Source organism: Coregonus lavaretus (genome assembly GCF_964263955.1).
Source record: "Coregonus lavaretus genome assembly, chromosome: 18".
Classification (NCBI taxonomy): domain Eukaryota; kingdom Metazoa; phylum Chordata; class Actinopteri; order Salmoniformes; family Salmonidae; genus Coregonus; species Coregonus lavaretus.
This window is the reverse complement of record NC_140005.1, coordinates 17,463,094-17,484,170: the sequence shown is the minus strand read 5'-3', so window position 1 is coordinate 17,484,170 and position 21,077 is coordinate 17,463,094. Positions and strand designations below refer to the sequence as shown.

The window sequence follows — 21,077 nt, the reverse complement described above, 5'->3', positions numbered from 1 at the left end:
GAATTGTAGATCAGTTGGTAGAAAATGCCGCTTGCAATGCCAGGATAGTGGGTTCGATTCCCGGGATCACCCATACGTAATATGTATGCACGCTTGACTGTAAGTCGCTTTGGATAAAAACGTCTGCTAACTGGCATATATTATTGACTGCAGCAGCGTGGCAGATTTGCCTCCAAATCTAGAAAACTCTTTCAGTCATTCCTCTATATGTGACCTGTTTAGTGCGTCAGCAGTGCATATGCTACTGTTTAGCACCTGCAGGAGATTGTGTGGCTAAAGTTAAAGCAACTTCTCATCTTTCCTACAGTACCTGTCAGCCTCTCTCTGTTTCACCCGCTCTCTGTTTCACCCGCTCTCTCCATCTATAGCCGTCTTTTTCTAAAGTGAAGTAAAGTAGCATTTCTCTCTGACTGACAGGGAACACTGTTGCATGTTGAGAACACGCTGGTCAACAAACACACAACACCCGCCACCTACTCTACTGCGCTTTAACACAGTCAACTTCTCATGTGTGTCTGTACACGGCTGAGAGGAGGGGAGAGGACAGGCCTGGTGACAGGCCCTGGCAGTGATGTGTAGAGCAGGCTGTGTGTTGTTCATTCTCTCCCTCTCGCACACTGTTTTTTACGGGGCGAGCAGATGGCTAAGCCCAGCTCGCCACCTGCAGGCGGCTGCCTGCACACTGGAGGCATCACTAGAGGTCCTGGCAGCCTGTTTCACACCCTATATGCTCAGTGTAGAGCAGAGAGGACTGGACTGGGCATCAGTATAATAATACACTGCCCAATGCCCAGGCACCCCTTACGAACGCAATAAAACGATGACAAGAATGTGAATGTGCCCTCGTGAACAAACTGAATACATACCGACACATATACGTGTTTGAGAATGTGCCAAATCAACTCCTGTCAAGTTTGATACTGTATGTAGTTCATGCTGTTTACTTTTTTTATAACATTTGTTTGTATGGGAATTATACATTGACATATGTTTTATGGATGAATTCCTTGTTGTGTGAGGCCAAGTCTTGAGTAAGCTAGACACGTGTGTACAGTAGGATGCAGCTTTCCAGGCTTGTTTTTTCAACCTTATTATTCCAATATATTCCAAAGCACACAATCATTTCAGACGCATAAACAATTCTGGTTTCATCGGGAAAGGCTTGCACACTTCTTTATTTATTTGTTATAATGTTTAAATCATGCTTCAGGATATCTTATTCATTACAAGTCTGCAGAGAACTGTACGCATTTGGCTAGGACATTTGTGGACTTAATTAGAATTTTTCTGCCAAGGTAACATACTTTCCTATTTCATTCAAATGTCTTTTATCATGTTCATACACTGTATCTTCTTTATAAGAAGACTACTCGATTGCACCTTTGCTTGTGTTACCTTGTTTGACAGCGCAGTTTGTTTCAAGTGGCTGAGCATTGCAAGTCTTCTGGAACGGTTCAAATGTACATAATACAACTGGCAGTCTGAAAAAGAGCAAAGCCATTTCTGTCTAATGCGATTTGAGCAGGCCAATGTGAGCTGGCGGTTTGTTCCGTAGATGTGCAGCCATCCTCAGCCAGCCAGCCATTTCATTAGCTTCACATGGCCTAGATGTCTAAACAGTGCAGCTCTCCTGCAGAACCAAGACAATAATGATCATTTTGATAATTGCAGCTTATTTTTGTGGATGCTTTAGCACTTCTTAATTTGCCAGAGGACTTTGAACAGTTCTGGTTACTGTTGTCTAAATGTGCTTGTGCAAGTAGTTATATTTTTTACTAATAAAAAACTATTTTGTGGAAGCAGAGCAATATGCCTATATTAAATTACTGTGTGTGTACGTGTGTGTGTGTGTGAGCAGTTCGGGATGGCTCTCAGCTTCCTGCCAAAAACACAGATTTCTGGAAGGTACTGGATGTACCGTGCGTAGGCAAGCAGGCAGGCTGTCTGTTCATACTGTTCTTATATCCTCTAAATACACAGCAGCTCTCTGAAAAACAGCTCAAAGAAGAGATGGAGGTTTCATTCCCTTTATAACACGTATCCATAAAACATTACATACTGTCTGCAAATGGGATTGAAAAAAGCCAAAACACTCTCTATAAAGCACGTTCAGAATCCAGTTCTCTCTCATTGAGACGTAAACACGCAACACTTCACAGAGGTATGGAGAGAGCATCAGCAAGTGGCATGAAATAACTAACCCTGTGAGAGTTGTTGCAAATGGGGATTATTTTGTCTGTTGTATGTCTGTCTGAGTGAGAACATAATGATAATGAATGACAGCATGTGTAGGTTAGCTGCTGCAACATTTATACAATTAGACTGGAATACAAAGCAACAGCTGATAAAGCCAGTCAGTCAGCATTGGTAACATGGAGGAGTGCAATCTGTATCCCCCATCCCTTCCTCTGGGTCGACCGAGCATCCCATCAGCCAAACAGGCATAAAAACAGCCTCGCCAGCTTTACATCTGACTCATATGAAGAGGAATGCCAAGTCAGACTGGAGAGAAATATCCAATACTAAGACCCCACAAATACTGGTCTTACTTCCAGCTGGGGAATAAATCCCTGCTTTTCATACATGAAGTAGATGCCTTAAAGCCTCCATGCAGTCTTTATAATTTCATTTTAAAATCATCACTGTATGTCTCATAAATCACTGTGTGTTTATTTGATCAAAAATAACTCCAAATATTGAGACCAAGGTCTCTTTTACAGATGAGCCCCGAAAATACACACATCAAAATGCAAACAGAAAAACAAACAGGGACATAAAAAACTAAAACATTCATCAGTAATAAGGTCCTCAATCAGCTTCCTGAATTGCCCTAGAGGCACCAGAACATAACATGTAAGAACATTTGGAAAATTGTTCCATCAATAAGGTAAAAAAAAACTATACTGAACAAAAATATAAAACACAACATGCAACAATTTCAAAGATTTTACTGAGTTACAGTTCATTTAAGGAAATCAGTCAATTGAAATGAATTCATTAGGCCCTAATCTAGGAATTTCACATGACTGGTCAGGGGTGGAGCCTTGTATGGGCCTGGGAGGGCATAGGTCCACACACTGGGGAGCCAGGCCAAGCCAATCAGAATGAGTTTTTCCCAACAAAATTGATTTATTACAGACAGAAACTCTCCCCCCCACCCCACCCCACAGATGATCCCGCAGGTGAAGAAGCCGGATGTGGAGGTCCTCGGCTGGCGTGGTTACATGTGGTCTGCGGTTTTGACATACTGCCAAAATCTCTAAAACGACGTTGGAGGCAGCTTATGGTAGAGAAATGAACATTCAATTCTCTGGCAACAGCTCTGGTGGACGTTCCTGCAGTCATCACGCAAATTACACGCTCCCTCAAAACTTGTGTTGTGTGACAAAAATGCACATTTTAGAGTGGCCTTTTATTGTCCCCAGTACAAGGTGCACCTTTGTAATGATAATGCTGTTTAATCAGCTTCTTGATATGCCACACCTGACAGGTGGATGGATTATCTTGGCAAAGGAGAAATGCTCACTAACAGGGATGTAAACAAATTTGTGCACAACATTTTAGAGAAATAAGCTTTTTGTGCATATGGAAATTTCGGGGATTTTTTTCTTTCAGCTCTTGAAACATAGGACCAGCACTTTACATGTTGCAAGCATATTTGGGATGCTCTGTTCCAGTTCCTGCCAATATCCAGCAACTTCGCAAAGCCATTGAAGAGGAGTGGGACAACATTCCACAGGCCACAATCCAACAGCCTGATCAACTCTATGCGAAGGAGATGTGTCATGCTGCATGAGGCAAATGGTGGTCACACCAGATACTGACTGGTTTTCTGATCCAAGCCCCTACCTTTAAAGAAAAAAAAGGTATCTGTGACCAACAGATGCATATCTGTATTCCCAGTCATGTGAAATCAAATCGACAGATTCTTATAAAATCTACTGTAACTCAGTAAAATCTTTGAAAATGTTGCATGTTGCGTTTATATTTTTGTTCAGTGTAGATAGTTACTCTGCGAGAGAATCCCGCGTCTCATTACAGCTGATTACAACCAAGTCGACGGTGGGATGTTCGGAGATATGTGGCTTTCCTGAAACAAACATGGATTATTCAAGGCTCTCTCTCCTCTTGGTTATGCAACAGGGTGGAGATGAAATAGCAGCTCCCCTCTTGGGTAAACGCTAATAAGATCCGCTCCTCTGTGTATTTAACCTACATTTCCTTCAAAGGGTTTCACCCTGAGATACCGTCATGACAGATCAGGGATATGGGCTCAGATGAGAGCATTGAACCCAGCAGACCTGCAGGCACAGGGGTTAATCCAACGGTATATCCCACCTTGAGCATCGAGACAAGTCGTACAGCGCACGCTCAGTTACAACGAGATGCATGATATAGGCTGTAATGTAGGTGGTTTAGGCTCTAAAACAAAACATGTGAGCGTAAATCAGCTCTTTATCGATAACGTTTTTAAAATCGATAACATTTTAAAACCAGAGTTATTAAATAAATATCCATGATTCATAAGGGTGGTTGATAATAAGGATATCACTAACAAGCATCTAGCCGTGAAGCAGCTCTGGAGTCATGATGTTGGCAAGTACTAAGACAGATATAGGCTAAGCCTAATCTCAACGCCCTACCGCTCATCAAAACCCCATCAGCAATAACTGTAGTGCTGTAATGCATCGCTGAGAACAATCACCCAAAGCGTGCCAATATTTCACCTTAGTTAATGTGAGGCATTTTCTTCTGGACAACCATCGTCTTCATGAGAGTCCATATTGGAGATATAATACGGTCATCAACAGCAGCTGAAAATGACCTTTGCCCCTCCTGTTCCAGTACACATCTGAGGCTGGGGGAGTAATGGCAATGACCTTGCTGCTGCAGTGAAGTGCTGAGAGAAGCAGTATGAGCTACGCTAGATGACAAAGACACCCTCACAATTCAAATAAACATTTTAATATTTAAAGATCACCATAAGCATCAGTTATTCCACTAAAAATATTGGCTAAAGGTAAGGTACACTACATGACAACAGAGTGATGAATAGAACAAGTGATCTATTGAAACAGACCTTTCCTCACACTTAATTATTAGGCATTGTTTCAAGGGGGGTCCTGAATGAACCAAAGCTTGTAAAAGACAGGGTTGCAAGATGTTAAAAAACAGGAAATCAGAGCTGGTTATGGCATCTGGAGAATCTAAAACAATATATATTGTTCTTGCATTGCAAAAAAATTTTTTATCTACAATAATTGTATTACTCTAGCTTGAAACTAATTAAATCAAACATAAAAAAATATTACAGCACAGACAACATTTTTTCCAGCAGCCCAGGCTTTCTATTTTGTGTGTATATGTGAAAAGAACACCTCAGTTGAAGTGCCCACTGAACAGGCTGAAATGAAACATGTAGTGCTTGATATTTTTTATTATAATCTTTTTTTTAAACACAGTAGAGTTAACAGCTTATGTATTGATCCTTTCAGTGCCTTCAGAAAGTATTCATACCCCTTGACTTATTCTACATTTTGTTGTTTTAGACTGAATTCAAAATGGATTAAATAGATTTTTGTTCTCACCTATCTACACACAATATTCCATAATGTACAATAAATATTTTAAAGAATGTTTGCAAATGTATTGAAAATGAAATACAGATATATCTCATTTACATAAGTATTCACACCCCTGAGTCAATACATGTAAGAATCACCTTTGGCAGCGATTACAGCTGTGAGTCTTTCTAAGTAAGTCTCTATGAGCTTTGCACACCTGGATTTTACAATATTTGCACATTTTTCTTTAAAAACCTTCTTCAAGCTCTGTCAAGTTGGTTGTTGATCATTGCTAAACAGTCATTTTCAAGTCTTGCCATAGATTTTCAAGCCGATTTAACTGTAACTAGGCCACTCAGGAACATTCAATGTCGTCTTGGTAAGCAACTTCAGTGTATATTTGGTCTTGTGTTTTAGGTTATTGCCCTGCTGAAAGATTAATTTGTCTCCCAGTCTGTTGGAAAGCAGACTGAACCAGGTTTTCCTCTAGGATTTTGCCTGTGCTAAGCTCTATTCCATTTATTTTTATCCCCCCAAAAACCTCCCTTGCCGATGACAAGCATACCCATAACACGATGCAGCCACATGATGCAGCAACCACCATGCTTGAAAATGAAGAGTGGTACTCAGTGATGTGTTGTGTTGGATTTGCCCCAAACATAACGCTTTGTATTCAGGACATTAAGTACATTTCTTTGCCATATTTTTTGCATTTTTACTTTAATTGCAAAAGGATGCATGTTTTGGAATATGATTTATTATGTACAGACTTTTGTCTTTTCACTCTGTTGATCCATCCTCAATTTTCTCCTATCACAACCATTAAACTCTGTAACTGTTTTAAAGTCACCATTGGCCTCATGGTCAAATCCCTGAGCGGTTTTCTTCCTCTCCGGCAACTGAGTTAGGAAGGACGCCTGTATCTTTGTAGTGACTGGGTGTATTGATATACCATCCAAAGTGTAATTAATAACTTCACCATGCTCAGACGGATATTCAATGTCTGTTTCTGTGGGGTTTTTTTTTTTACACATCTACCAATGCGAAACCTTCTTTGCGAGGTATTGGAAAACCTCCCTGGTCTTTGTGTTTAAATCTGTGTTTGAAATTCACTGCTCGACTGAGGGACCATACAGATAATTGTATGTGTGGGGTACAGACATCAGGTGGTCATTCAAAAATCATGTTAAACACTATTATTGTACACAGAGTGAGTCCATGCAACTTACAGTATCTGACTTGTTAAGCAACATTTTTACTCCTGATCTTATTTAGGATGCCATAAAAAAAAGGGGTTGAATACTTATTGACTCAAGACATTTCAGCTTTTCATTCTTAATTAATTTGTAAACATTTCTAAAAACAAAATTCCACTTCGACATTATGGGGTCTTGCGTGTAGGCCAGTCACACAAAATCTCTGTTTAACCCATTTTAAATTCAGGCTGTAACACAACAAAACATGGAAAAGGTCAGGGGGTGTGAATACTTTCTGAAGGCACTGTAGCTACTTTTTCTCAACATTTGCATAGTGTTTCACAGAACCCGCCTGTGATTGCCTGTTTGAAGCTGACCTTCTTTTCCTGAAACATGGCCAGGATTCTATGTTTCAGAATACCTAAATGTTTCTTGGCGTGGATGTTGCTCACGTTAAACTGCCAACACTGAATCACGGCTAACCCAGCATTCATTTCAGATAGGAGGTCAAATGTAATCTCTTGAGACGTTGATAAGCCAACTCTGCCAACCTAGGCATTTTGTTTAAGGGAGGATTAATAACTTTTTATAATTGTTACCTTGGGACTATGATGTATCGAGTCCAAGCCGTCAGGCGTTAACTTTCCTATACTCTTGATACCATGGTTGACCCCGTTTATAGGACAGGAATAGGCCTAGATGAATTGTGTGCTGTAGTACAATGTCAAATAAAATAGAAATGCTTCGTAAAAACAACAGGTGTAGACTAACAGTGAAATGCTTACATACGAGCCCTTCCCAACAATGCAGAGAGAAAGAAAATGAGAAATAATAGAAAAGTAATAACACGTAATAATGAATACACAATGAGTAACGATAACTGAGCTATAACTAGGAATAAAGTGACAGATAATCAGTAGCAGCAGCATATGTGATGAGTCAAAAAAGTTAGTGCAAAAAGAGTCAATGCAGGTAGTCCGGGTAGCTATTTGGTCTTATGGCTTGGGGGTAGAAGGTGTTCAGGGTCCTGTTGGTTCCAGACTTGGTGCATCGGTACTGCTTGCAGTGCGGTAGCAGAAAGAACAGTCTATGACTTGGGTGGCTGGAGTCTGACAATTTTTAGGGCTTTCCTCTGACACTAACTGGTATATACACTACTACAATAGTATGTGGACACCTCTTCAAATTAGTGGATTCGGCTATTTCAGCCACACCTGTTGCTGGCAGGTGTATAAAATAGAGCACACAGCCATGCAATCTCTATAGACAAACATTGGCAGTAGAATGACCCGTACAGAAGAGCTCAGTGACATTCAACATGGCACCGTAATAGGATGCCACCTTTCCAACAAGTCAGTCTGTCAAATTTCTGCCCTGCTAGAGCTGGCCCGGTCAAATGTAAGTGCTGTTATTGTGAAGTGGAAATGTCTAGGAGCAACAACGGCTCAGCCACAAAGTGGTAGGCCACACAAGCTCACAGAATGGGACCGCCGAGTGCTGAAGCGTGTAAAGATCGTCTGACCTCGGTTGCAACACTCACTACCGAGTTCCAAAAGGCCTCTGGAAGCAATGTCAGCACAATAACTGTTTGTCGGGAGCTTCATGAAATGGGTTTCCATGGCCGAGCAGCCGCACACAAGCCTAAGATCACCATGCGTAATGCCAAGCATCGGCTGGAGTGGTGTAAAGCTTGTCGCCATTGGACTCTGGAGCAGTGGAAACGAGTTCTCTGGTGTGACGAATCACACTTCACCATCTGGCAGTCCGATGGACGAACCTGAGGAAGAATGGTCTGGGGTTGTTTTTCATGGTTCGGGCTAGGCCCCTTAGTTCCAGTGAAGGGAAATCTTAACGCTACAGCATACAATGGCATTCTAGACGATTCTGTGCTTCCAACTTTGTGGCAACACTTTGGGGAAGGCCCTTTCCTGTTTCAGAATGACAATGTCCCCGTGCACAAAGCGAGGTCCATACAGAAATGGTTTTCGAGATCGGTGTGGAAGAACTTGACTGGCCTGCACAGAGTCGTGACCTCAACCCCACCGAACACCTTTGGGATGAATTGGAACGCCGACTGCGGGCCTAATCGCCCAACATCAGTGCCTGACCTCATTAATGCTCGTGGCTGAATGGAAGTAAGTCCTCGCAGCAACGTTCTAATATCTTGCGGAAATCATTCCCAGAAGAGCGGAGGCTGTTATAGCAGCAAAAGGGGGACCAACTCCATATTAATGCCCATGATTTTGGAATGAAATGTTCGATGAGCAGGTGTCCACATAATTTTGGTAATGTAGTGTAGGTTCTGGATGGCAGGGAGCTTGGCCCTAGTGATGTACTGTACCTCTGTAGCACCTTGCGTCAGATGCCAAGCAGTTGCCATACCAAGCGGTGATGCAGCCAGTGAAGATGCTCTCAATGGTGCAGCTGTAGAGCTGTAGTATGTGCTCTAGGAGAAAGACCCGTACAGCCTCACTGGATAGATTTATTGGTTATTGTTGTTGAGAGGACTGTCGGAGGGAGCAAGGTGAGCCGCGTGCTCTACCAAAGATAGGCTACTCACTAAGTCAGGTTGGATCACTAGTTTCTCCTTTCATCTGTGGCGCTGCTTTCCTGTTCTAGTCTACAAGTGCTGCACTATATATGGGCAGCTTAATTAGATCTATATATATATATACACACACACTACCAGTCAAAAGTTTGGACACACCTACTCATTCAATGGTTTTTCTTTATTTTTACATTGTAGAATAATAGTGAAGACATCAAAACTATGAAATAACACATATGGAATAATGTAGTAACCAAAAAAGTGTTAAACAAATCAAAATAAAGATTCTTCAAAGTAGCCACCCTTTGCCTTGATGACAGCTTTGCACACTCTTGGCATTCTCTCAACCAGCTTAACCTGGAATGCTTTTCCAACAGTCTCGAAAGAGTTCCCATAAAAAGCAGAATACTTGTTGGCTGCTTTTCCTTCACTCTGCGGTCCAACTCATCCCAAACCACCTCAATTGGGTTGAGGTCGGGGGATTGTGGAGGCCAGGTCATCTGATGCAGCACTCCATCACTCTCCTTCTTGGTAAAATAGCCCTTACACAGCCTGGAGGTGTGTTGGGTCATTGTCCTGTAGAAAAACAAATGATAGTCCCACTAAGCCCAAACCAGATGGGATGGCGTATCGCTGCAGAATGCTGTAGTAGCCATGCTGGTTAAGTGTGCCTTGAATTCTAAATAAATCACAGACAGTGTCACCAGCAAAGCACCCCCACACCATAACACCTCCTCCTCCATGCTTTACCATGGGAAATACACATGCGGAGATCATCCGTTCACCCACACCGCGTTTCACGGCTGTTGGAACCAAAAATCTCAAAATTGGACTCCTGACCAAAGGACACATTTCCACCAGTCTAATGTCCATTGCTCGTGTTTCTTGGCCCAAGCATGTCTCTTCTTATTATTGGTGTCCTTTAGTGTAGTGGTCTCTTTGCAGCAATTCGACCATGAAGGCCTGATTCACAGTTCCCTCTGAACAGTTGATGTTGAGATGCGTCTGTTACTTGAACTCTGTGAAGCATTTATTTGGGCTGCAATTTCTGAGGCTAGTAACTCTAATGAACTTATCCTCTGCAGCAGAGGTAACTCTGGGTCTTCCATTAATGTGGCGGTTATCATGAGAGCCAGTTTCATCATAGCGCTTGATGGTTTTTGGGACTGCACTTGAAGAAACTTTCAAAGTTCTTGAAATGTTCCGTATTGACTAACATTCATGTCTAAAAGTAATGATGGACTGTCATTTGTCTTTGCTTATTTGAGCTGTTCTTGCCATAATATGGATTTGGTCTTTCACCAAATAGGGCTATCTTCTGTATACCCCCCCTACTTTGTCACAACACAACTGATTGGCTCAAACGCATTAAAGAAGGAAATAAATTCCACAAATTAACTTTTAAGAAGGCACACCTGTTAATTTAAATGCATTCCAGGTGACTACCTCATGAAGCTGGTTGAGAGAATGCCAAGTGTGCAAAGCTGTCATCAAGGCAAAGGGTGGCTATTTGAAGAATCTCAAATATAACATATATTTTGATTTGTTTAACACTTTTTTGGTCACTACATGATTCCATGTGTGTTATTTCATAGTTTTGATGTCTTCACTATTATTCTACAATGTAGAAAATAGTAAAAATAAAGAAAAATACTTGAATGTGTAGGTGTGTCCAAACTTTTGACTGGTACTATATATATATATACAGTGGGGAAAAAAAGTATTTAGTCAGCCACCAATTGTGCAAGTTCTCCCACTTAAAAAGATGAGAGAGGCCTGTAATTTTCATCATAGGTACACGTCAACTATGACAGACAAAATGAGGAAAGAAAATCCTGAAAATCACATTGTAGGATTTTTAATGAATTTAATTTGCAAATTATGGTGGAAAATAAGTATTTGGTCAATAACAAAAGTTTCTCAATACTTTGTTATATACCCTTTGTTGGCAATGACACAGGTCAAATGTTTTCTGTAAGTCTTCACAAGGTTTTCTTACACTGTTGCTGGTATTTTGGCCCATTCCTCCATGCAGATCTCCTCTAGAGCAGTGATGTTTTGGGGCAGTCGCTGGGCAACACAGACTTTCAACTCACTCCAAAGATTTTCTATGGGGTTGAGATCTGGAGACTGGCTAGGCCACTCCAGGACCTTGAAATGCTTCTTACGAAGCCACTCCTTCGTTGCCCGGGCGGTGTGTTTGGGATCATTGTCATGCTGAAAGACCCAGCCACGTTTCATCTTCAATGCCCTTGCTGATGGAAGGTTTTCACTCAAAATCTCACGATACATGGCCCAATTCATTCTTTCCTTTACACGGATCAGTCGTCCTGGTCCCTTTGCAGAAAAACAGCCCCAAAGCATGATGTTTCCACCCCCATGCTTCACAGTAGGTATGGTGTTCTTTGGATGCAACTCAGCATTCTTTGTCCTCCAAACACGACGAGTTGAGTTTTTACCAAAAAGTTCTATATTGGTTTCATCTGACCATATGACATTCTCCCAATCCTCTTCTGGATCATCCAAATGCACTCTAGCAAACTTCAGACGGGCCTGGACATGTACTGGCTTAAGCAGGGGGACACGTCTGGCACTGCAAGATTTGAGTCCCTGGCGGCCTAGTGTGTTACTGATGGTAGGCTTTGTTACTTTGGTCCCAGCTCTCTGCAGGTCATTCACCAGGTCCCCCCGTGTGGTTCTGGGATTTTTGCTCACCGTTCTTGTGATCATTTTGACCCCACGGGGTGAGATCTTGCGTGGAGCCCCAGATCGAGGGAGATTATCAGTGGTCTTGTATGTCTTCCATTTCCTAATAATTGCTCCCACAGTTGATTTCTTCAAACCAAGCTGCTTACCTATTGCATATTCAGTCTTCCCAGCCTGGTGCAGGTCTACAATTTTGTTTCTGGTGTCCTTTGACAGCAGCTCTTTGGTCTTGGCCATAGTGGAGTTTGGAGTGTGACTGTTTGAGGTTGTGGACAGGTGTCTTTTATACTGATAACAAGTTCAAACAGGTGCCATTAATCAAGGTAACGAGTGGAGGACACAGGAGCCTCTTAAAGAAGAAGTTACAGGTCTGTGAGAGCCAGAAATCTTGCTTGTTTGTAGGTGACCAAATACTTATTTTCCACCATAATTTGCAAATAAATTCATTAAAAATCCTACAATGTAATTTTCAGGAATTTTTTTCCTCAATTTGTCTGTCATAGTTGACGTGTACCTATGATGAAAATTACAGGCCTCTCTCATCTTTTTAAGTGGGAGAACTTGCACAATTGGTGGCTGACTAAATACTTTTTTTCCCCACTGTGTGTGTGTATATATATATATATATATATATATATATATATATACATATATACATATACATATACACACACACACTGTAAGCCAAACATCTGTACAGATTTCCTATCTTTCCTATCCAGTTCTGGTTATAGACCACGCGTACATGGACCCATAGAGGTGTATAGAGGGCACACTTGCCACTAGACAGGAAAGCCCTTAATGGGCTTTGCTATCACAGAAGCGATCAATAGCAATGATCAGAGGTGTGCCCTCTATACATTTCTATGGACAGCAGCTGTCATGACATTTATCCAAACAGCCTTTCTCTGCTCGCCCGAGAACTAAATGAGGAAACAAGTGGAGATCTGATCATGGAAACACACGACTGGTAGAGATATAATTCTGAAAGTAACGCACACGTTGTTTGACAAAGTAACTAACAATATTACCCAATTTGAGAAAGTAACTCAGTAGGGGCTGTGTACAAGGAAAACATCTGTACGGCCCTCCCCCTCAGAGACTGGGGCTGGGGAGGCAGGGTGGGTAGCCGATCGCTGATGCAGCCATTACTCAGGATGGCTGGTGACGGCTCCAGACAACCATCTGCTGGAGGTACGCTTCACTCTCCCTTCAGATCAATCAACGTCATGAATCTGTCTCCGGGCGTTCTCCTCTCCTACGGTATGTGGAGGACATCCTGACTGCAAGCTGCAGCCTTCCCACTCTTATCTCCTACTGCTCTCTCCCACTGTCTTCCAATCTCTCCACCTCTCTTCTCAATCACTCCCACTAACTCTCTCCACCTCCCATTCTCTCCCTCTCTCTTTCAAGCTCTCCCTCAAGCTTTCTCTCTCTTTCAAGCTCTCTTTCTGTCTGTGGAGCTTGGAGGCCTGGGGGTCTACTGTGGAGAAGCAGCACTCTAGGACGTGATGGAGCAACTATTGACTGACTTATAGACCCGTCAATGACAGACAGCCAGATTTCAATCACATTCTGCCAGGAAAGAACTGTGCAGGCTAGAGGAGAGGAGGGAGGGGCGAAGTGGATGGGCAAGTCTCACTGACATGCTCTCCTCTCTTTGTCCGAATAACCTCCATTTTAGGAAAGGCAGTGAGAAACACAGGGTTGGCGATGATGTTGAAGGGATGAAGAAAGGAACACAGTGTCACATGATCTCCAATCTCTATTAAATCAGAGATACACAACCATTAAATGTACTTTGTCCTTTCTATTAAGCCAATAAGAACATAACATTTGCAATTTACAAGTGACCTGTATCACCACAAGCAGCCATTTTGTATTTTCTTCTTGAATATGTATATTAACACACACAGCTAATCAGGGAGGAGAGTGACAGGGGTGTGAATGTGATCTGTGACAGGCAGACCTAGGGCACACTGGACTGGAGGGCAAATGACGAGTCAGCCAATCACGCTGGATGGAAGCCTTCAAGGACAATCAGAGTCAGTCAATGTGACAGAGGTAGCCAGTGCATTCATTCCAGGGGATGAGAACATGCATGGTAACAGATTAAACAACATAAGGCCTATCTCCTCACAAGTTACGACACGTCAATATGGACCAGCAGCTGCTAATGTAAAATGGATTAAACCTTTTCTCCCATCTAATCACCAGTCAGCTACAATGTGACTCTCTTTCCCTCAGGTTAAAATGTATTAACCACTAAATCCAGTAATGTTTTTTTTCCTCTAACAACTGCCATTTTCTCACCATTGTGTTTTAAAAGGTTCAATGTATTAATTATGTTCTCTGGTGTTTGTTGGTTAGAGCATACAACTATTAAATGCATTTTTCACAAATAAGGTGAGAGGAGGTTACACTGCTAATTGCTATATCTGTAACATAGCCCCTGCTTCTGGTTTGATGTACTGTAAAAATGGGAGATAGCATAGCCGTGTGTTGCACACAGCGTGGGGCCGTCAGGTTCTTTGTAACACATTTTCTCAGAACTGTTGAACAACATAATTACAGCTATGCAGCAGCAATGTTCCTTCATCTGTATTAACCTGTTCCTACAGATTTTAAGATACACATCACACACACACACACACACACACACACACACACACTTACCAGAACCGGTTTACCACAGATCAGATGTGACTGATACATGCCAGAAATAAATTTTAAAAAACAGAGAAAAGTGACGACTACAATTCAATTTGAGCAAATCCCTATGCATAAAAAACACAATTAGCAATCCAAAGCTACAGAGAGAGCAGGATAATACCAACAATTAGAACATTGAGCGGATTTGTTGGATTTGTCTAGCTTGGCTATGTGAACGTTCTCCTCGGTCTAAGAACTCAAGCTGCTCCACCAGGCCTCAGCAGACCATGTGGACAACAGAAAGACTCACAGAGGCACAACCTTCAGGAATACAGCTTCACTCTCCATCACCCACTGTACTTCATATGCATTGCTTCTTAGCAATGGTTATGGCCAGTAGTAGATGTCTTGGCCGAATAACACCCATTGATGTACTCTCATACTGCACTGCCTCAGAAGCACTTAATATCAAAGTCCTATCTTTGTCCACGAGTGCACTTCACAGTATTGATAAAAGCACTCTCTGGGTAAGTGGCAATGAACAAAGATTTTGCACAAATCCAGCCATAGCAGCCCTCAGGGGACATGAAAATTAGACTAATCTAGAAACACCCTCTACCTTTTGGTATAATTTATGAACCTATATTTACACAAAAGACAAGGTGAGCAGACAAGGTGAAAAATCAGTCAAATGTGCCCATGAGCAAAGCACTTTAATCCTAATTGCTTCAGGGACTCAGTTGATAATGGCAGATTCTGCCTGTGACCCCACTCTGAGGGTGTCTCAGGGAGAGTGGGATATGCAAAAAACACATTTCCAATTCACACATTCATATTAATACACACTTGGCGCAGTGGTCTATCGCAGTGCTAGCTCTGCCACTAGAGATCCTGGTTCGAATCCAGGCTCTGTCATAGGCAGCCGCGACCGGGAGACCCATGGGGCGGCGCACAATTGGTCCAGGGTAGGGGAGGGAATGGCCGGCAGGGATGGAGCTCAGTTGGTAGAGCATCGCGTTTGCAACGCCAGGGTTGTGGGTTTGATTCCCATGGTGGGACAGTATGAAAAATTATGTATGCACTCACTAACTGTAAGTCGCTCTGGATAAGAGCGTCTGCTAAATTACTAAAATATAAAATAAAAAAATAAAAATAGGACAAATATAAGCACCCACCTAATTATTATTATTTTGTTTAATTATTATTGATTTATGGTCTATTTCACTGTTCATCCAAATGGGAATTCCTGTAATACCCCTGCCTTCCATTAATATGCAAAGCAAGAGTCAGTGCGTTATGAATTATTATACTATTTACATGAACATGTGAAAGTATTATTGGGTATAATAGCAGAATGAACAACAGTGTGCTGTTCAGTCTTATGTAATCAGCAGGAGACCAGCTCATGAAATACCCATCATCTGTCTTAGAAATCCCACTCTCCCTAGACACCAACTCCATCATCACGTTTGCTGACGACGCCACGGTTATAGGCCTGATAACCAACAACGATAAGTCAGCCTATAGGGAGGAGGTAAGTGAACTGGCATTGTGCTGCCAGGACAACAACCTCCCCCTCAACATCAGCAAAACAAAGGAGTTGATTGTTGACTTCAGGAAGCAGAGGAGGGAACATGCCCCGATCCACATCAATGGAACTGCAGTAGAAAGAGTCACGAGTTTTAAGTTCCTCTGCGTCCACATCACAGAGGACTTGACATGGTCTAACAACACCACCAATCTTGTCAAGAGGACGCAACAGCGTCTCTACTTCCTAAGGAGGCTGAAGAAATTCTGCATGCCATCCTGGGTCCTCTCCAAATCCTACCGCTGCACCATCGAGAGCATCCTGAACGGTTGCATCACGGCCTGGTATGGGAATTGCTCCCTCCACGACCACAAGGCCCTCCAGTGGGTGGTGAAGACGGCCCAGTACATCACTGGGACCGTGCTCCCACCCATCCAGGACATCTACTCAAAACGGTGCCTGTGGAAGGCACGCAGCATCATCAAAGTCCCCACACACCCCAGCCACGAGCTGTTCTCTCCCTTACCGTCAGGCAGACAGTATCAGAGCATGAGGTCTGATACCAACAGGCTCAGAGACAGTTTCTATCTTCAAGCATAAGACTGAACTGGACTGACCACCTGCTCTGATTCTCCGCACCTTAGCACACATGCACTCACTCATGCACACACCCACACAGACATACACTCATGCACACACCCACACAGACATCCACACATGCTACACACACATCACAACTGCTGCTACCACTCTTATTATACTGCTGAGTTTATACACTTCCCCCATCCCCCCATCCCCAATGCACGTGGAAATATTGGACTATAAATTGTGCCTTCCTGTATTATACTTATGTTAAAATGTTTTTTCTATTCTACTGAGCCATTTACTTTGTTAGTATTCTTATCTTTTATTATTTCTTATTGTTGTTGCATTGTCGAGAAGGAACCTGCAATTAAGCATTTCATAGGACGATGTATACAATGCGTATCTCATACATACGACTAATAAAACTTAAAACTTGACCGTTTTAACAACTGTTTGTGTGATAAACATGCATGAGCACAAATTAACAACTGCAGCATAAACACACACTACTCAGACACAATTACACGGATGCCTGCACACAAACACGTCACGTGTACATTCACACACACACAAACACACAGAGAGGGCGTAAAAGCTGCCTCTATGTGATGAAATAATCATTGGAGCTATTTCTTCTAAGAGAATGAACAATCAGCCCTAGTTTTATTCACTTCACTGCTCTTCCCTTACTCCATCCATTCCATACAGATGAAATATTTACTAACAGAGGGCTCCTAAAGAGGGACTACTTCTTCAGGGGACCCTAGTCCATCAGACAGCAACCTAAAGCCCATCCCCAAGAACAGAGAAACATAATTCTCTGTAATCAGTAGCCTAGGCCTATAATCTTATATAATAAGCATTCCCTCAGAACCCACCAGTGACTCAGAGCAAAGACTGTAAAAAAGGGGCAGAGTTCTTAATACTACTATGTGTGATTATAGCACTGCATCTCAAATACCCACCAGGCATCATAACCCAACAACGTGTCTCAATTCTGAAGACACTTCTGAGACAACATTGATTTAACGCAGCCATAATGAACCCTTGAACTGTATGTGTCTGGTAAAGAGCCGAGTGACAGCAGCAGAAAGACTTGAATGACAAAAAAAATGGGGGCAATGGAAGAGGAGGAGAACAGAGAGTAAATAGGGGGTCCTACCCCCTGGTGTGGGGTGATGTGTGGCTGATTGTGTGCCCATTTCCAAGTGTGTGTGCTCCACAAACGGAGCATTGTCATCATCAACTTCGATATACAGCTAAGATGCTGTGTGTGTGTGTGTGTGTGTGTGTAGTGTAGAGCAGAGCAGAGCGTGGGGTCCTACCTCAGGTTTGGGGATGAAGGCTCGTCCTGGGATGGTGAAGCAGCTCTTGACAGTACAGAGGTACTGGGCCATGATGGACAGACGACTCCTCTGCCTGCTGGCTGTGCTGGCTGTCAACCTCTGGAAGGGGAAACCCAACATGTTGTGTCAGTATAATTTTTGGCCCTGAGCAGTTAGATTAAAAAAAAGGGTGAATAAAGGGCTGAATAATCAGACCGGAAAAGCAGTTACTGATTCAGGAAAACCGACTGAGTGAGAATAGCCAGTATTGAACAAACAGCACACATACCTCTGCCACCTCTTTCTGAAAGGTAAGGGTGAGTCTGGTCCGGCCGTAAACAAAGGCTCCAGTTCTGTTGGATATGTTCTCCAGCCACTTGATGATGAGAGGAGTGGACACACTGAAGGGAAGGTTCCCAATGATATGCAGGTCCGGTGGATCTGGAGGGACAGTTTTAGTAGTATCACACGGTTGCAACACATTGCACAAAACATAAATCACTGTACTGTGTGTGCCTTACATAAAGCAATCTAGTAGACACTTCCATCAATCAGGCAAGTGGCAAATCTACCTCAATACTAAGCTACTTCTTCATCTCACTCACCATCCTCCCATGCCTTGGTTATGACTTTTGGGAATCCTCTGTCCATTCTGTACGTGAGTATGTCACCATGGACAACCCTGAGCTTCCCTGGTGCCGCTTCAGACAAGAGCTGTGGAAACGGAATTTGCATATTACAGGTACTTGAGTATTTACTGTTTACAATTTGGGCAATTATTTTAAAGACAACCTCTTCCTGCATGGTCTCCTGTAGCGTACGTTTAGTCCGGGTATGAAGCGGTTGTCCTTCTCCACCACCAGCAGGTCTGCAGCCCCAGCATTGAGGATGGAGCGGGTCAGCCCTCCAGGTCCAGGACCCACCTCACACACATGGGCGTCCCTCAGACTGCCTGCTTGGCGTACAATCTTATCTACACACACAGTTCAGAAAACACAGTGACCAGGGTGCATTACTTATTCACATTGGAATTGGTTGGGTATATTAAAGGTGAACAATGTATCAAGTTGATCTTACATGCATATTTTATTATGACAGGCAAAATAAATGTTGGCAGTGGCACTGTATTTTTGCATATGCCTGGCTCCTATCTCTCCTTGGCAAAGTTGGCTAAGCTTCTTTAGTTATTTTATCTAAAACAGAAACCTTGTTCAAGGGCACCAGATCAGATCTGCAGCACTGCATCACTGATATAATCACATCAGTAGTATCTGCCGCTTGTGGACAAGCCTATGTGGGCACTGCAGTCTGGTACACTGAACATGTTGTGAACGGGGGGGGGGGGGGGGGGGGGAGAAAAAACACCATTGTGTCCTCACAGTGTACCAGGTGTTGGTGCATTGCAGCTAAAGGAGGAGGCTGACTCACCTGTGAGCCTCATGTCCAGCAGAAAGTTCTGGGACAGCTGTTTCTCTGCTCGCAGGTTGTACAGCTTGATTACCTCCCCAATTGTGGGCAGGGGAGGTAGGCGAAACAACGCTATCTTTCTGGGAGCCGCCATCCCTCAAACCGTGCTGCTGTGGGAGTATAAAGGGTGGTACTGTAAAAAGCAATTACGCTCAGAGGGTAAATGTCAGAGCAATTAGTGATAGATCAGAGGTCTGGGGATTATCTGCTAATCTCTCATAATGATAAACATGCTAATGCTTCCAGGTTCTAATCCGCATGAATAGAGGGTTTACTCAGCAATGTATATACATATATATCAAGGGTTCCATTTATTAGAGCTCCAAGATGCTGTATGAACGCACAACTGCTTTTGTCAAGTAAAGATCCATGGTAGAGAGAAAATACATGTTACTCTGAGGATTAAACGCATGATCTTGAATGCCACCCAGTGGATAAATTACCAAATTACATCGTATTATGAAATTGATATTGGGCATTACATTTTTATGGATGTGTCCTGCCAAGGACACTGGAATTATTCTGCCACATATTGTCATTCATATTACAACAGTCATCTGCTGGCTGGCTAAGAAAATGTCAAAGGCAATAGTGTCAATTTACTAGCTTAGCTACATGAGTTTGGATAAAGGAATCAGAGTGCGGGACCTACAACAGGCTTAATGTGATACATTGTAGCTCATGATTGACACTGTGTGACCGTGAAGATATATTGCTCTTTACTGAATCTGTAGCTAGCTATTCGAAACGTGTAACTGTAGCTAGACAACTGAGAAACCAGCATGGACGTTTTGCTTCTTTTTCTCTATAGGTAATTATAAAGGTCGCAGACAAAAACCACTGACCTGAAAAAGTTGCAACAAATTTAGGTTTACAAACTCGACCATGCAAATTTGACTTCGAGAACGGTAAAAATAGGTAAAAGAAAGACAAAAGCGTTGACCTGACAACACGCTTCTCACCAGTCTTGATGTTCTTCCTGAAATACAGCTGTCGTCAGGAAACTGGCAGGTTGACATCCAATGGGATTGCAATAATCGCTTCCGCAACCAATCAATTTGGGATAGGCGGGACTTCAGTTTGACAGTGAGGGGCTCTATTAAACTGGCCCGGGTTGCACCGGCCAATAGCCTGTCACGTGACCCGGCGAAGCCGAAGAGGGAGGTGCGCCCTGCCACACCCGCCCCCATAAATGCTTGTGCCCCCCCCAGTTGAGGGAATTTATGATTAAATATACGTACGGCTGATAATAATTGTGCCCTGCCCTCCCATGCATTTCATATGCCCCCCTTAAGACTGAGGTCTAGCCACGGGTCTGCGCCCTGCTCAAATCGAAAAGTAATCTGCGCCGCTTGATCATGTTGTCAACAAGGCAGCATGACGCATCGTTCACAAACCTCTCTTTTCCATAAAATATATGTTCGAATTTTCAAACTAGTTTTCATTGGGAAGACAGATACATCGTTTTCATCAAAATCAATTACTTTTGCATGTGAAAACACAGAA

At 42.8% G+C, this 21,077-nt stretch overlaps 1 protein-coding gene across 2 annotated transcripts in view; it reads right to left on the bottom strand.

The window, feature by feature from the left end:
- Window positions 1–20,566, bottom strand: part of LOC311145553 (dimethyladenosine transferase 1, mitochondrial-like) — a 35,052-nt gene extending 14,486 nt beyond the window's left edge. The window contains exons 1-6 of one of the 2 annotated variants that reach the window (XM_084181823.1): window positions 20,534–20,566; window positions 19,533–19,681; window positions 18,926–19,077; window positions 18,710–18,818; window positions 18,394–18,545; window positions 18,105–18,224 (exon numbers count right to left, since the gene is read on the bottom strand). In XM_084181823.1, the coding sequence (XP_084037949.1) occupies window positions 18,105–18,224; window positions 18,394–18,545; window positions 18,710–18,818; window positions 18,926–19,077; window positions 19,533–19,665 (666 nt within the window). In that variant the 5' untranslated portion in view covers window positions 19,666–19,681; window positions 20,534–20,566. Of the gene's footprint in view, window positions 1–18,104; window positions 18,225–18,393; window positions 18,546–18,709; window positions 18,819–18,925; window positions 19,078–19,532; window positions 19,682–20,416 lie in introns of both variants that reach the window. The other variant, XM_084181822.1, reaches the window with a different exon arrangement.
- Between the last annotated feature and the right edge of the window lie 511 nt (window positions 20,567–21,077).